The sequence below is a fragment of the Apodemus sylvaticus genome, chromosome 6, assembly GCF_947179515.1.
Source record: "Apodemus sylvaticus chromosome 6, mApoSyl1.1, whole genome shotgun sequence".
Classification (NCBI taxonomy): domain Eukaryota; kingdom Metazoa; phylum Chordata; class Mammalia; order Rodentia; family Muridae; genus Apodemus; species Apodemus sylvaticus.
This window is the reverse complement of record NC_067477.1, coordinates 117,715,040-117,729,677: the sequence shown is the minus strand read 5'-3', so window position 1 is coordinate 117,729,677 and position 14,638 is coordinate 117,715,040. Positions and strand designations below refer to the sequence as shown.

Sequence of the window (14,638 nt, the reverse complement as noted above, 5' to 3'; positions counted from 1 at the left end):
CCGAGGAGGCAGAGTTAGCCTCCTTGATTGGTTGTAAGGATGCAAGGTGTCGAGTTAGGGGCGGGGCGAGCAGCGATGAGTCCGCCCAACCTCTGCGGCTTCGGGGCGGGGTGGGCGGCGGAGTGTAAGCGGGCAGAGTAGGGGGGGAGGGGGAGCCAGCGAAGGGGCGGGGCCCGGCGGAAGGGGCAGAGTGCCAGGGAGAGGGGCGGAGCCTAGAAATGAAGGGTGCTACGAGCCAACCGGGAGAGCCGCCTGAAGGGAGGGCGGGGCCATGCTGGGTGATTGACGCCGCGGCCCGACCGAGGAGAGGCGGGGCCAAGGCCTGACTAAACCTGAAGACTAGGAGGCCGAGGGGGCTTCGACCCAGCAGAGGAGCGAAGAGCTGCTGGCAGCGCCGATCCCCAGCGCGCAGGTGAGTACAGCGGCGGGCGCTGGGATCGGAGTCGGCTGGGGCTCGAAGCCCTTAGGCCGGCGGCTTCGAAGCCCTCGGGGAGCGGCCCGGGGCGGGGGCCCAGGCAGGAAGTGCCTCTTCCCCTTCTCCCCTCGTCCAGGGTCCCGAGACGGCAACCAGGGCCCCTTAGGACCGTAGGGCCGCGGGCCGGGCGGTCCCTCTTTGTGAGGCTGTGGCGCGGCGCCGCCGTCGGCCCGCCCCCGCCGCGCAGCCGAGCACTCCGCGAGCCCGCAACAGCCGCGACCCCTTGTCGACCCGCGGCCCCCGCCCGCCTCCCCGCCTCCCTCGGTGGCAGTCGCCTCGGCCGCTGGTCCGCAGACAGCTCTCCCAGTGACACCCCCACTTCCTAGGCCGCCCCGCCCCCACGGCAGCCGTCCCCGCCGCAGCGTCGGGGGCGCGCCCGGGCTCCGATCCGGGTCGGCCCGCGGGCCCGCGCTCCAGGGCCGCGCTCGCACCCCGCCCGCTGCGGAGGCCCGACTCGTGCCCAGGTGTCTGGGCTGTGGGCCGTGCCTGCCTCGGTGCCAGCCCCTACCACGCTGCCCTCCGGACCCTGGGCGTGGGGACTCCGCTCGGCAGCCCGCGGGTGCTGAACGCCGGGTAGTCCGTGCCTGCCCAGCTGTTCCGCCTGTGTTTGTTGTGCCGAGGAGGCCCCGCCGCCGCCGCGCTCTCCGCCTTGCGCCGGGCGATTGGCTGGCGGGCGTCACGTGGGCGCGATCAGCTGGGCCGGCTGCGGGCGGTCGGACTAGCGCAGACCCCCGCCGCTGCTTGGGAAGCCGACCCGGAGGCTCTTCCCTGCTGGCAGGGATAAGCACACTTCTGCACACCCCTTTATTCCACGCTGCTGGATAGGCAGGTAGGAAGTCCGGGTATTGCCAGCGGGGAGTGGGAAGCCGCAGTAGTACAAAGGTCTGTTTAATCCGGACACCGACCGGTCTTCCTTCGGAGTGACAGGGAAGGTGTACAGCTCATTTATTTTTAAACTTTTTTTTTCTGTTTGCAGAGCCCTGTTGGAAATCTGAGGATTTTTATTTCAGGTGGCCTTCGACAGATGGAAAACCTGAAAGTAACTTCAGGCTTACCTTGCTTTTGGAAAATAAGTGAACTTGGCTAGTTCAGGTTAACAGACATGATAGGAAACTTATCAGATCGTTTTGCATAGCCACGTAGGCGGGATTGCAACTGCATCACAGCATAGAAAAAGTCGAAATCGGTGTTTCTTGGGTGCATATTTGTGCCAGATGTGAAGTGCCTTGATGGGTTCTTTTTACTGAGAATTAATCGCATATTTACTTATAGTTTATTAGGTAAGAAGGAGATTCCAGAAAAGGTGAATTCTCTCTGGACTCCCAATTTAGTGAAAGGTTACAGACCAATGAAATCGAAAAACAGTACAGCACTAAATATTGGTAAGTTATGAAATGAGTGTTTCAGACATGGGGCAGGGAGACACCAGGAGGAGGAAAGAGGAAGTATTTTGAAGAGAACAGAAGTTGGGCCTAGAAAATGAAAAGCCTATGGGTTGCTGTTGGCCAGAAGGGCTTAGGAAAAACATCCCTGGAGCATTTACTGTAGCAAGAAGATGGAACATGTACAATTTGGGGTGTGTGTGTGTTTGTGTTTCTTTCTCAAGAGCGCGCTAAAGCACAAGGTAGTATTTTGTACTCTTTGGAAAGAACTAATGCAGTTGTTTTTCTGTAGAGTCTTACACACCCAGCCAGGCTGCCCTCTTGGCAGCCCTGCCTTGTTGTCTTTGGTGCCTGAATTACAAGTGTGCTAAATAATGTCTGTCTTCTTCCCTCATCTGGCCCAGTGTTCAGTACAGATTTTTCCCATAGTTTATGTGTGGCAATCATCTTATCTCGAGGAAAGTTACACAATGAAATATGTTCAGTTTATACAGGGAAACCAACTCGAATTTAAAAGTAACTTTTCCAAACATGCTTGGCAAAATATGTTTGGCTTCTTCTACAAGAGCATCTCATTGGAATATTGAAACTCTTTCCTAGACTAATTTGCTTTCTTTGCCCACTAAAGAGATCTAGAAGGAATAAAAAGTAAAAGGATGGCAAGAATGCCCTGCAGGTGAAAATGCTTGATAGAAATACAACCTCAGCTGTAACCCAGGGACTCACATGATCATAAGAGAACTTATTTCACAAAGCTGTCCTGACTTCCATGTGGCCCACATAATTAAATAGGTCTAATAAAAATGTTTTGGAAATAAGGAACCAATCACTATGAAAAATTAAACTTGATACTTAACTGAAAAATGCCCAAGACATGAAACGAACGTATATTCATGAGATGAGAAGATAGCCCTGAGTGTATTTGTTTCTAGACAGTCTTTTGTTTTGTAGTGCCTTGATAGTTATGTAACTTAAAGCTGTTTTCCTGGTACTACCGAGTGGTAACAAGTTCATCATTTTGGAACTGTTAACTAGATATGAATTTTCTATTTAGTACTTCGGTCTGGAAGAAGCTTTTGGTGGTGTATCACAAAGGGATCGTGCTTGTCTTGCCAAAAAAGTTTTTGGTTAGATGACCAACTCTGATTATTTGCTGACTCACGACTAACTGCTGAGTTATGTGACTAGTCTTATTTTCTAATGATGACTAAGCAGTATTCTAGAAATCCAGTCAGCATGGAAATTGTTTAACAAAACATAAAACAAGGAATTATCGTTGAAGACGAGGCACACAACTTAAATTACTGTCAAGTGAAGATTCAGCCCCCCAAGCAGGACATCATTTGACCCAGCAGAGTGAACTGATACTGTAAGAGGATCAATAACACGGCTTTCTTGTGTCATTGAAACTTGCCTCTTGCTAACATTCTGTACAGAACTAAGAAAAATGGCCTGGGCACGTAGCATAGTGGTATGTGGCATGCACAAGGTACTTGGTTCAATTTCCAGTATCACAGAAAGGGAAAGAAAGTTTTTATAGAAGGAACTGTTGTTTTCCCAAGTAACTTTTGTTAGAATTTTGCTACAAATTGCTGTGAAACTGCAATAGCATTATATGTTTATTGCTCTGATAAATTATCTTAGCTATTCAAAGTTTTATGGGTTTTGTTCTTTCCTTTGTTCTAGAGAGAAGAGACTGAAAACCAAATATACAGCCATGTTTCCACGTGAATCCATTATAGCAGAATCAAAACATGCTACTGCTGGAAGGGGCAGATTCTTGTAACCCCTTCCCAAGCTAGAACCATGTGTATCATGTATATTGTGTTCTTTATACAGTCTTTGTCTCCCCCCTCCCACTCCCCAACCCCTGTCTGTTATAATGAAAAACCCCCTCTGCTCTGTCCAGTGTCTGAGGGAACTCTGTGATGGGTGTTTGTGGAAATACCCCAAAGGTATAATTCCTTACTTGGGGATTTGTCTTTCGAAAGTGTATATTTTCCACCAGGAGATCCTATCCAAATGCAAATAGATGCCTATTGTTCTCCCTGGTATTTTTAGAGCTAGGAAGTGGTGCCTCCTTAAGCTAAAGCCATTTGCCAGGATTGAGACCAAACTGGATTATTAATTATAGGAGGGCAGATACCTATTTTAAGACCTAGAATTGAGACACTAAGAATTGAAATCTTAGGTTTCTAGCTTTTGTTCTGTTTATAATTTCTATTACCTGGGTACTTAACATGGCTGTAATTAACCAGAAGTGAAACTGGTTATTTGCTACTGTTTTCCTGTCCTGAACCCTGCTTCCTCATTTGTAGTGGGACAGGAATGAAGTGGGATGTAGAGTCTACTTTTATGACCTTTATTTAGCATTCATTATACAGGGCAGTGTTCTCAGGATAGAGAATCTTCATTTAATTCTCTTCCAGAGATACTGCTGTCTCCATTTTACATAGGAAACAGAGTAATCTGTCCAAGGTTACAAAGGTATTGAGGGAGAAAGGAAGGGAGGGAGAACTGAAATTTATGAACAGCACCTGGCTTTAGATCTAGGCCATACTGTCTGGGTCCCTAGGGAGGAGGAGCAGAGTCACAGCTGGGTATAATTGATTTGAATGATCTTCATATAGTTGCTTAGCAGTATACTCAGCTGGCTACAGAAAGCTGAGGGTCTTTTCTTGACTGGGACTCACTGGCTGCTCTAAACTTTTCCGCACTCTTTGCTCAGTCCTCTGGATGCTGGGACCAAAAGCCTAAGCCACTGCCCAACTTAGAAAACCTTTGAATTTAGCCAGAAAATGCATGAAGAAAATGGGAATGGCATTCCAGTAATTGGTCAGTTGTTCCTGTTGATCTTTACACCTGATTATAAGCCAGGTTTCTGTTTTTCTGAGAAAGAAAGAAAGCGAAGAACTTTTCCCTACCTTAGTGTCTTGTAAGCAGGATAAACTTCCCTGGTAAGAACAAGTGTGACTTTAGTCCAGACTACTAAAATAGGATGTTTTCTTTTTAACCTTTTAAAAGAATTTTATTTTTAACATGTGGGCTGTTAAATCAGGTGAGCTAAATTTCGGCTGCTGGTCTTGGTTTGCCAACCCCTGTTCTTTTGGTTTGGGTTTTATTCTCTGTGTGGATGTTTTGCCTACATGTAGTTTTAACCACTGTGTGTCTGGTCCTGATGGAGGCCAGAAGACCGCATTAGACTCCTGGAACTGGAGTGAGAGATGCTTGTGAAACAACCCATAATTCAGCCTTTTGCAGACATACTGCCAGAAGAGCTTTGTTTATGTCACTTACAAAATAATATGGTATTGGTTTTTGCTCTGAATGTTGAAGTAGGAGGAGCATCATGAATACAACATACATTATACTATGAGCTTGGCCTTAATTTCAGCCATAAATGGAATTTAGCATAGTAGAGTATCAAATGATGTGCTTTTGCAGTGGAATACAGTAAAGTGCTTCAGCGTTGACAAAGGATGTTGACAGATGTTGACAGATGAAGAGTGGAGATTCTACTAAATGAACTAAAATGATTAGTATGTGTGGGAAATGCTTTAGGTGTAAAAAATAATTTAGGTGTAAAAATAGAAAGCTAGGTATGGTGCTAGAGGCCAGGAGAGGTGACCAGCTGCAGAGTGATTTGTGAGAATGTAGTGGGCAAAGCCAGTTTGTCATGGTTCAACTTGATACGTTTGTAAGGAAATCATAGGGGTACTTAAGGTGAAGTAGTTCTCAATATGCTATTATGGATTTTGTTTTCTTTTGGAACTCTGGAGATGCACTAAAGCTGGAGGACAGGCCTCTCATATGATAGCAAATCTACTGAGCCACACAATTAGCTCAATAAAATTTTAGTGTCGACCCCCACTACCATTATTGGGAATCACATTTGAACCTCATAATTAATGCACGTGTTCTTTCACTGAGCCACACACAGCCATTTTTTCAGATTATGACCCTTTGCTTTTAATTTTTAAATTTTAAGACAGAATTTTACTTGGTTTCTCAGGTTGATTCTAAATTTCAAATACTTGTGCCTCAGCCCCTAAGGTGTTTGGGTTTTTGTAAGAATCATCCCTAGGCATGTATGATTACATAGGCCTATATTTCCATCACTTGGGAGGCTGAAGCTGGAGGAATTTTGTAAGTTAAAATCAAGCTGAATTACATAGAATTTGAAGCAGTTTCAGAGTTTTTGGAAGATGTTGGCTGAGTTGTATTTCATTGTCTGTATTTTGTAGCATAAGTGCAAGTGTAGCATTAGCTGAGAATGTGCTATATTTATTAGAACACCGTGACTCTTGATAGTCTTAGGTGGAATTAGTGTTTGAATATATTTTTAAAAGGAAAAGGGGAGCTGGGCGGTGGTGGCATCGGAACAGGGGAAATGTTCCTGAACAGAACCCCAATAGCTTATGCTCTAAGATCAAGAGCTGACAAATGAAGCCGGGCAGCAGTGATGGTGCACTCCTGTAATCCCAGCACTCTGGGAAGCAGAGGCAGGCAGATTTCTGCGTTCGAGGCCAGCCTAGTCTACAGAGTGAGTTCCAGGACAGCCAGGGCTACAGAGAGAAACCCTGTCTCGGGAAAAAAAAAAAAAACACAAAAAGGGGAAAGGTTCCCTAAACTGACTTAAGTGTGTGGAACACACTTAAGTGGTGTTGTTCCATTTGCAGTTTTCTAATTTTATGGAATGTATGATTAGATTGTCACTGAACTAGAGAATATAAGAGGAGGACAATTTGTGGTCAACCTGAGAGACATGGCTCCAGCAGCTGTTTGGTCCCTATGTATGAGGGAAGTGAGAACTGGAATAAGACTTAGAGACTTCCTGGCTACTTGTGAAATGCTATGTGGTCAGTATTTTTGAACATATAAAGGTAGGGTTTATACATACACACACACACACACACACACACACTTTGAGAATTACCACAGTTAAATGATATGTATCAAATGCAGTGTCCCATACATACTTAAGTCTAAGGTAGCGTTCACACTGTTAATGCCACCTCAGGACTTTTTTCAAGCTCCCGTGACTGAACAATGTAGTATGGGTGGTTTATAATCACAGGGATTTATCATGGTTTAGAGAAAAAAAGCATCGGCAGAAATGGTATTAGTAAAAGCCAGTTTCTGGTTGGTTGATGTCCCCCCTTTACATGTGTCTTCGTGGTAGAAATGCTAAGGTGGTTATTAGCATCCTGTACTGACCATCTGTTTTCGTGACCCAGTTACTCCCAGATTCCACACATTGGTGACTAGATTTCAATGTACAAGATAATGGGGACACAGATTTTCAGGATGTAACAGTGGGATTGTAATTGAGTCAGCTTTAGTACTTCAGTACTGTTTTAATTTTTTTAGCCTTGTAAAGCTAAGGCTTGTTGGGATCTAATGACCATGTAGAGTTGATAGCAAATAATATTTGGCTTACTTCTGTTGACAATATAACTTTTGGCAAAGAAAGCTATATTTTATAGTTACAGATGTGTTTATAAATAGAAGTCACAATCAGGAATCAAGTTAACATATAGGTCGTCTTAGATATTTTTAGTCTTGATAATGAATCATATAATTGAAGCCAGTAGAAATACTTGGATGGAGTAAAAAATAGAAGTGAATTTGAAGCAGGAAAGAAGGCGTATTAAATCTATTTACCCTCAGTACCAAATGGTTGGTCACAGCTATTTCTGTAACACTGAACCAAGGACAGAATGATCTAGGCAGAGTGCATAACATTCACTTCGTGCTATAGCATCTTCCATAGTAGCATCGAAGGTCGATCTAGAAATGATATTTTATTGGAGTTAAATCATGTCTGTTTGAAAGAGCGAAAATTACCTATAAAACAAATCCCAGAAACTAACTACCTGAAGCTAAATGACTGAACTGTAAAGTCTTGCCTATTGATCCTTTTTGTTAAACAATTAATATATATACGTATATACATACTACATTATAAACATAAGAATTGCTCATGTGTGTTGAATGCTTTATTTAATTGAGTCATAAGTTGAAATAGTGGTACAAGGTCTAAACAGGACCAGTGTAGAATGAAAAAATAAATTGGGATAGAGAGAAATAATAAACTGCCTAACAGTACTCAGTTGCCATGGGAGAATGTGTTGTGCATTCCCTGGTACCGGATTCGTACACGCACTCACAGTGCAGCTTCTACCCAAACTTGGCTTTTAAGGTTTTTAGTGTTTTCATGTGTGTGTGCATGTGTACACATTTGTGCACACATGCTCATATCCCATGTGTGCAGGTACCTTTGCAGGCTATAAGAGATATCGATATCAGATCTGGAGCTAGTGTCATAGGTACTAAGAACTAAACTTGAGTCCTCTGCAAGATCAATAAGTAAGTACTCTTTTTTTTTTTTTTTTTTTTTTAGAGACAGGGTTTCTCTGTATAGCCCTGACTGTCCTGGAACTCACTCTGTAGACCAGGCTGGCCTCGAACTCAGAAATCTGCCTGCCTCTGCCTCCCGGAGTGCTGGGATTACAGGTGTGCGCCACCACCGCCCGGCCAAGTAAGTACTCTTAACCACTGCCTTATCTCTCCTGCTCCAAATTTTTATTTTTGTAAAATGTATGTGTGTGTTGGTCAGTCATATGTATGAGTGACCATGGAGGCCAGAAAAGAGTATCAGGGCCCTTGGAACTGGATCTACAGTAAGTTATGAGCTTCCTGTTGTGGGTGCTGGGAGCTGAACATAGGGTCCTCTGTCCAGTCACCTAGAATTTATTTGTGGTGCTAAGGAGCGACTCTAGGGCCTTAGGCACACTGTGTGAGTACTTTTCCACTGAAGTACATCCCTAGCCCTGCTCCCCCACATTTTATGTTTCAAGTCAGGGTCTTTTTCTGTAGTCCAGATTGGTCTGGTACTCACTAAAAAAACTAAGCTGGCCTGAAAATTGTGTTTCCCTGGGGCTCTGACTCTTTTTTTTTTTTTTTTTTTTTTTTGGTTTTTTCGAGACAGGGTTTCTCTGTGTAGTCCTGGCTGTCCTGGAACTCACTTTGTAGACCAGGCTGGCCTTGAACTCAGAAATCCGCCTGCCTCTGCCTCCCAAGTGCTGGGATTACAGGCGTGCGCCACCACCGCACGGCAGGGCTCTGACTCTTGACTACCAAGATTATCTTGGTATATCACTAACTCTAGCTTCCCAAATCTTAAGTATCAGCTCAACTTTTTAAAATTAATCAAAGCTTGCATACAGTTCAAATGAAATTTATCAGTTTTGTTCACTGCTTATATTTCTGGGCTAATAGATTCACCTTAGTAGGCCCTAAATTAGTTTCTGGGTATGTGTATGTAGGATCTTGAAAAGTAATGTGCTTAAGGACTAAAAGTAAGCAGCAACCATTGCCCGAAAGTCAGTTGACCACAGCTTAAGTCTGGTGTTGAATTTACATGTACACATCATGGCTTTGCTTTTTTTTTTTTTTTTTTAAAGACTTGATGTAGCCTTGGCTGTACTGGAATTAAAGGCGTGCACCACCAAGCCTAGCCTTAGTTCCCCCTTTTTAATTAATATTTTTGGTTATCATAGATTTCATTGTGACATTTTCAAATGTGTCGTTATACATGGCTTCATCCATTCACCTTATTTCCATCCTGTGTTCCTTCCTCCCTTAAGAATGACCCTTCGTATTGACAGGGCAGTTGCCTAAAGGCTGGAAAAGTTCAGAAATCTAAGAAATAGTTTCCTTATTAATTAGTCATGAAAGTAACCGTCTGGATCCCCCTCCTCCAACTCCTTAAAAGGACAGCTGTATCAGCTCTAGTCACCATTTTAACATGTTATTAAACATTTGAAACACAGGAACGGATAGTATACAGAAACCCTTGAAAATGAAACCGTTGATATATTCTTTGAGTATATCTAGAGGTTTAAAAATAATTTGGTAGAAACAAGTTGCAGTAGATTTAAGGGTTGAATCTGTTGCCTCTTGTAACTCTTTAAATACTCAAGTGTGAGTTACCCTGGTTTCAGAGACCTGTTTCAATACTTTGTTAGGTGAGCATTTTAGTGTTTCTAGAATTTATCCAAACAGTAATCAGTAAAATTTCTTGTTTTTCTGTCCTGGTTGCTCTAGCCTCTAAGATAGCTAGGTCTGTCTACACTGTGCCCCTTCCTTTGGGAGAAGCAGTAGAGTGTAATGGAAGAACTTTGTCCCTGAGTTTGTTGAACTGGATTCCAGCTACTATTATGTAATAGCTGCAACCTTTGACCTGTTAACTTGTTTGGGTTGAGTGAGGAAGGTGAAACCTCCCAGACTTGGTGACTTTTAAAGTAAGTGCGTCATAGATTTTAGACTCAAACTTACTGAGTGAAGTTAGTGCTGTTGTCCTATACAGTGGTCAGTAAACCCAGTGACCATAGGCCCATGTGTTCAGGTCCCCCTTGGTATGTGGGTGTTATTGTTTGTTTTGTTGTTTTGTTCTGTTTTTATTTTGTGGTGCTGGCCTAGATAGAACTCAGGGCTTCCAGTTACTTAGGCAAGTGCTCCTCCAATGAACTATATTCCCAGCCCTTTCTTGTTTTGAATTGCAAGTTCATCTGCTCTTATCTGATCACCCCACCTGTACTCCTTACCTCTGTGTATTTCCTTAAGTTACATATCATCTGCTCAAAATGTAGATTTAATAGTGGCACTATGCTAGCTTTTTTCCAAGCTTCTGTATGTGGGTATTTTATCTGAATGTAAGCCTGTGCCTTTGGAGGGCATAGGATCACCGGGAACTAGAGTTACAGTCTAGTAACAGTTGAGTCTTTATGGATGCTGGGAATCAACCCCAGGTCCTGTACATGAGCAGTAAGTGCTCTAAGAGCACTGAGCCATCTCTCTGTCCCCCATCTGTGCTACATATATATGTTATTTTCCTTATAAATATGTTATTTTACTAACTAAAAGAGAAGTGATAACCATTCTTGGTATTGACTAAGCATATTTATGACTCCTAACAACTTGAGGTGTCCTATTTATTTGTTCAGTGTGTGAACTATGAATCCCTTCATTTCAAGTTGGATAGTTCATCCAGCAGGTACTAGGAAAAAACATATTTCAGTATATAAGTAACCTGTAACACCTCCCCCAATAACTGCTACAAGTTTTTAAAATAATATGTGTCACTTTTCTATTTGTTCTAGGTTTTTAGAACTTCAGCTATCAAAATGGGCAGAATCTTTCTTGATCATATCGGTGGTACCCGTCTGTTTTCTTGTGCAAACTGTGATACAATCCTGACCAATCGCTCAGAACTCATCTCTACTCGGTTCACAGGCGCCACTGGTAGAGCATTTCTTTTTAACAAGGTTGGTGGAGAAAACTTGATTCTTGCATGTCTTCAGTGGCTATATTCCCTGAGTCTGTTCTCTGAGAATTTAGATAGCAGAAAATATCAGAGTTGTGGTCAAAACCTACAGAAGATTGGTTATTACCTTGTCTCTGATTGGGATTTCAGGTATACATTATAGAACATGATTTTATTTTACTTATTTTTATAAAGCCTAAAATGTATTTTTATTAAGCCTTTTTATAATGTATTAGAAGAAGAGAAGCAGGGTGTATTAGCAGCTTCTGTCTCTAATCCCAGTGCTTGGAAAAACTGAGGCAGGAAGATGGCCACGAACTGGAGACCAGGAGACCAGCCTGGGAAAAGCAGTGGATTGTAGGCCAGTTGGGCAAGCTTCAGCTACACAGTGAGGCTGTCTCAAAATAGCAGTTAAAAAGGAGAGGTGTTGGGCTGGAGAGAGATGGCTCAGCTGTTAAAGGCTAGGCTCACAACCATAAAAAGGAGAGGTGTCTGTTTCTTTGGGAACTGTTCAATTTAAAAACTTTAGTCACTTCACGGAATTTGGAAATAGGCTAAGACGGCCATTTTCTTTCCCTTGTATGTTACTGATTTATTCAGAGACGGCTATTGTACTTATTTGTTGAACATGAATCTAACTAGCTTCTCTTGCTATAACTCGTGCTCCAGTAAGCTTTCTGGTTATCATTTGGCTTCTTTGGTCTACCAAAAGGAAACTTTACAGATTTGCAGATACGCATCTGTAGTCTGCTTGGCCCTGAAATGAAAACATTTTGATGTTGATGTGATTGTGCACCCTGAACTTAGCACAGTTTAACTTCCAAGTCTTCTAGGCTAGGACACAAATCTAGTCTTTTTCCCCACCTTGAGAACAGGGTTCTTTGTGGAGCCCCGCCTGTCTTAGAACTCTCTATGCAGACCAGGCTAGCTTCAAACTCACCGAGATTTGTTTGCCTCTGCCTCCCGAGTGCTGGGATTAAAGGCATGGGCCAGCACCACCCAGCCAGATGTTGTTTGAAATGACTGTTTTCAGAAGGTCAGATAAACTTCACTGGCAGACATTCCTCTGCTCTGAGTAAAGAAGCGTCTCAGAGACAATGCTGTATCCCCTTGACGTTTTACAGAGAGGGGTCACCGCTGGGGCAGAGCAGCTGCCTGTTAATGCAATCTTTAGCCTTGCTCACTCACTAATAGCCTCTGATTTTCATGTTACAGTGTCAAAAGTTAAATAGTTGAATTAAGACCATATAACAAGGACACATTTACTGATCTTTTAGAAGAAAATAAAGCATAGAGGATTTCTTGAGTATTTAGAATGGTTAGAAATTCTCCACAGGTTATTTTAGAATTCAATTCCTGTTTTCATTATCTTTGAATTTACTAGGAAACTAACGTATGATTCGTGGTAGCTTAGCCAGTCCCATATAAAGTTTTCATAAACACATAAGATAGTATGGAACAGTGGTGCTCCAACAAGTTCTTTGAGTATCTTATTTACACTCACTGCAGAGTTAAAAATTAGACCCAAGCTTATATCTCATATCTTCAATTTCAGACCTTTTTCTTTCGTACAATCAGAAGTATACATGGGAAGACATGAGCTTGTCCAGTACTACATAAAGGTTGCGTTAGATTGGGGGCTAGAAAGCTGGTTCAACAGTTAAGAGCACTGGTTGCTTTTGCAGTAGCCCAAGTTTGGTTTCTAGAATTCCCATGGTGGCTCACAACCATCTCTAACTCTAGATTCACAGGACCCCAATACCTTTTGTCCTTCATAGCCACCCAATACACAATGTATACCAGTAGGCAAAGCATTCATCCACATAAAATTAAATAAGCCTTTAAAAAAGCTCCCTTGGTTTTTTTGTTGTTTGTTTTTGTTTTTGTTTTTTTGTTTTTTGGATTTGGTTTTTTCGAGACAGGGTTTCTCTGTGTAGCCCTGGCTGTCCTGGAACTCACTCTGTAGACCAGGCTGGCCTCGAACTCAGAAATCCACCTGTCTCTGCCTCCCAGAGTGCTGGGATTACAGGCATGCGCCACCACCGCCCGGCTAGCTCTCTTGATACATACATACACACACACAAGGAGATCTCAGTGTGTAGTAAGGCGCTGCTCTCTCCTCAAATACAGGAGAACCTGCCTTGGCCTTCCCACACTGGGGTCATGGGCATGCTCGGCTCTGTAGTACTTAATTGCTCACACATGTACTTACTGTTACAATTATCAGCTAACTTACATGACTTTACAAGAGATTGTTGTATGTTCTTTAGGTAGTTAACTTGCAGTACAGTGAAGTTCAAGATCGGGTCATGCTCACTGGCCGCCACATGGTTCGAGATGTGAGCTGCAAAAACTGCAATAGCAAACTGGGATGGATCTATGAGTTTGCTACTGAAGACAGCCAGCGTTATAAGGAAGGCCGTGTGATCCTGGAACGTGCACTAGTTCGAGAGAGTGAAGGCTTTGAAGAGCATGTACCATCTGATAACTCTTGAAGACAAAAGATAAATCCATCTTTTCCCAGGTCTCCTTCACTGAAAACAAAAATCTCCTTACATACACTGTCACCTTAGCATCAGAGTCGGATTCATGAACTACGGAACAAGAGGTTGTGAGAATCTAAGATGGAACCTTTTTTTTCTTTCTTTCTTTCTTTCTTTTTAATTTTGTATTTTCCATCCAAAAGCAGTTTGTAGACAGAATTTTATGCATATGCTGTTTATTTTTTCCCTGTGTTCTTGAGGCAGAAGAGTTTGTACCTACATGGTGGGCTATGTGAGGGAAAAAATTGGGGTCCTTAGAGTGAAAGGAGTGTTTTGTGTACATTTTGAGTGGAGAATATGTCAAGAGCATGGTTTTTAAATTTATTTGGGCTTCATTTAAAAATTTCTTTTTAACCCAGTTATTTCACTTAATTTGCTAGCTTCAAGAAGAGATCCGAATCTGTGCCCAGCGCTGGAGGCTCAGTGTTAGCGTGGCTTGTGCTGGCCAGTGTGCCATATTCTTGTTGGAGAGGAACTGTAGCACCAGAACCCATTCTTCCTTGTCAGTCTTGACCCACAGATGTCACCATCCCTAGTTCCTTGTCACCATGGACTTGGTGTTGATTGGAAACTTTCTGATATGGGGCAGAACTGCTTGGTTGTCTTTCCCATGTAACTTAAGCATAGTAATATAAATAAAGTGGTAGTTGGATGCTTTGGTCCTGTGTTACTTTTAAAAATATCTAATAAGAGAGCAAAAGTTTGATAAGTGATTTTCTTAGTGGTTAAAGTGATTCTTCTCAGACATAAGCTATATTGACTATGTATAAGGTATTTGTGTAGGTGAAAGCATGCTGGTTAAACAGTATTATGTTTAGAAAACAGTTGAGCAGAATCAGTGTGCATTCTTATATACACTGCTAATCTGCATCTGTTCTAAAAAATAGGGAAATGAAGCAACTTTTCTAAA

At 42.8% G+C, this 14,638-nt stretch overlaps 1 protein-coding gene across 7 annotated transcripts; it reads left to right on the top strand.

The window, feature by feature from the left end:
- Positions 1–313: 313 nt before the first annotated feature.
- Ypel5 (yippee like 5) lies at positions 314–14,380 on the top strand. Of its 7 annotated transcripts, none has more exons than XM_052186311.1 (5): positions 323–412; positions 1,748–1,857; positions 3,544–3,674; positions 11,022–11,186; positions 13,456–14,380. In XM_052186311.1, the coding sequence occupies exons 4-5, from the start codon at positions 11,046–11,048 to the stop codon at positions 13,678–13,680; spliced, it is 366 nt and encodes a 121-aa protein (XP_052042271.1). In that variant the 5' UTR covers positions 323–412; positions 1,748–1,857; positions 3,544–3,674; positions 11,022–11,045; the 3' UTR covers positions 13,681–14,380. The 7 variants fall into 7 exon arrangements, 6 of the variants coding, with proteins under 6 accessions (XP_052042269.1, XP_052042271.1, XP_052042272.1 ...); XM_052186313.1 differs by lacking the exon at positions 323–412 and adding an exon at positions 1,206–1,304; XM_052186315.1 differs by lacking the exon at positions 323–412 and adding an exon at positions 1,452–1,514.
- The last annotated feature ends 258 nt before the right edge of the window (positions 14,381–14,638 follow it).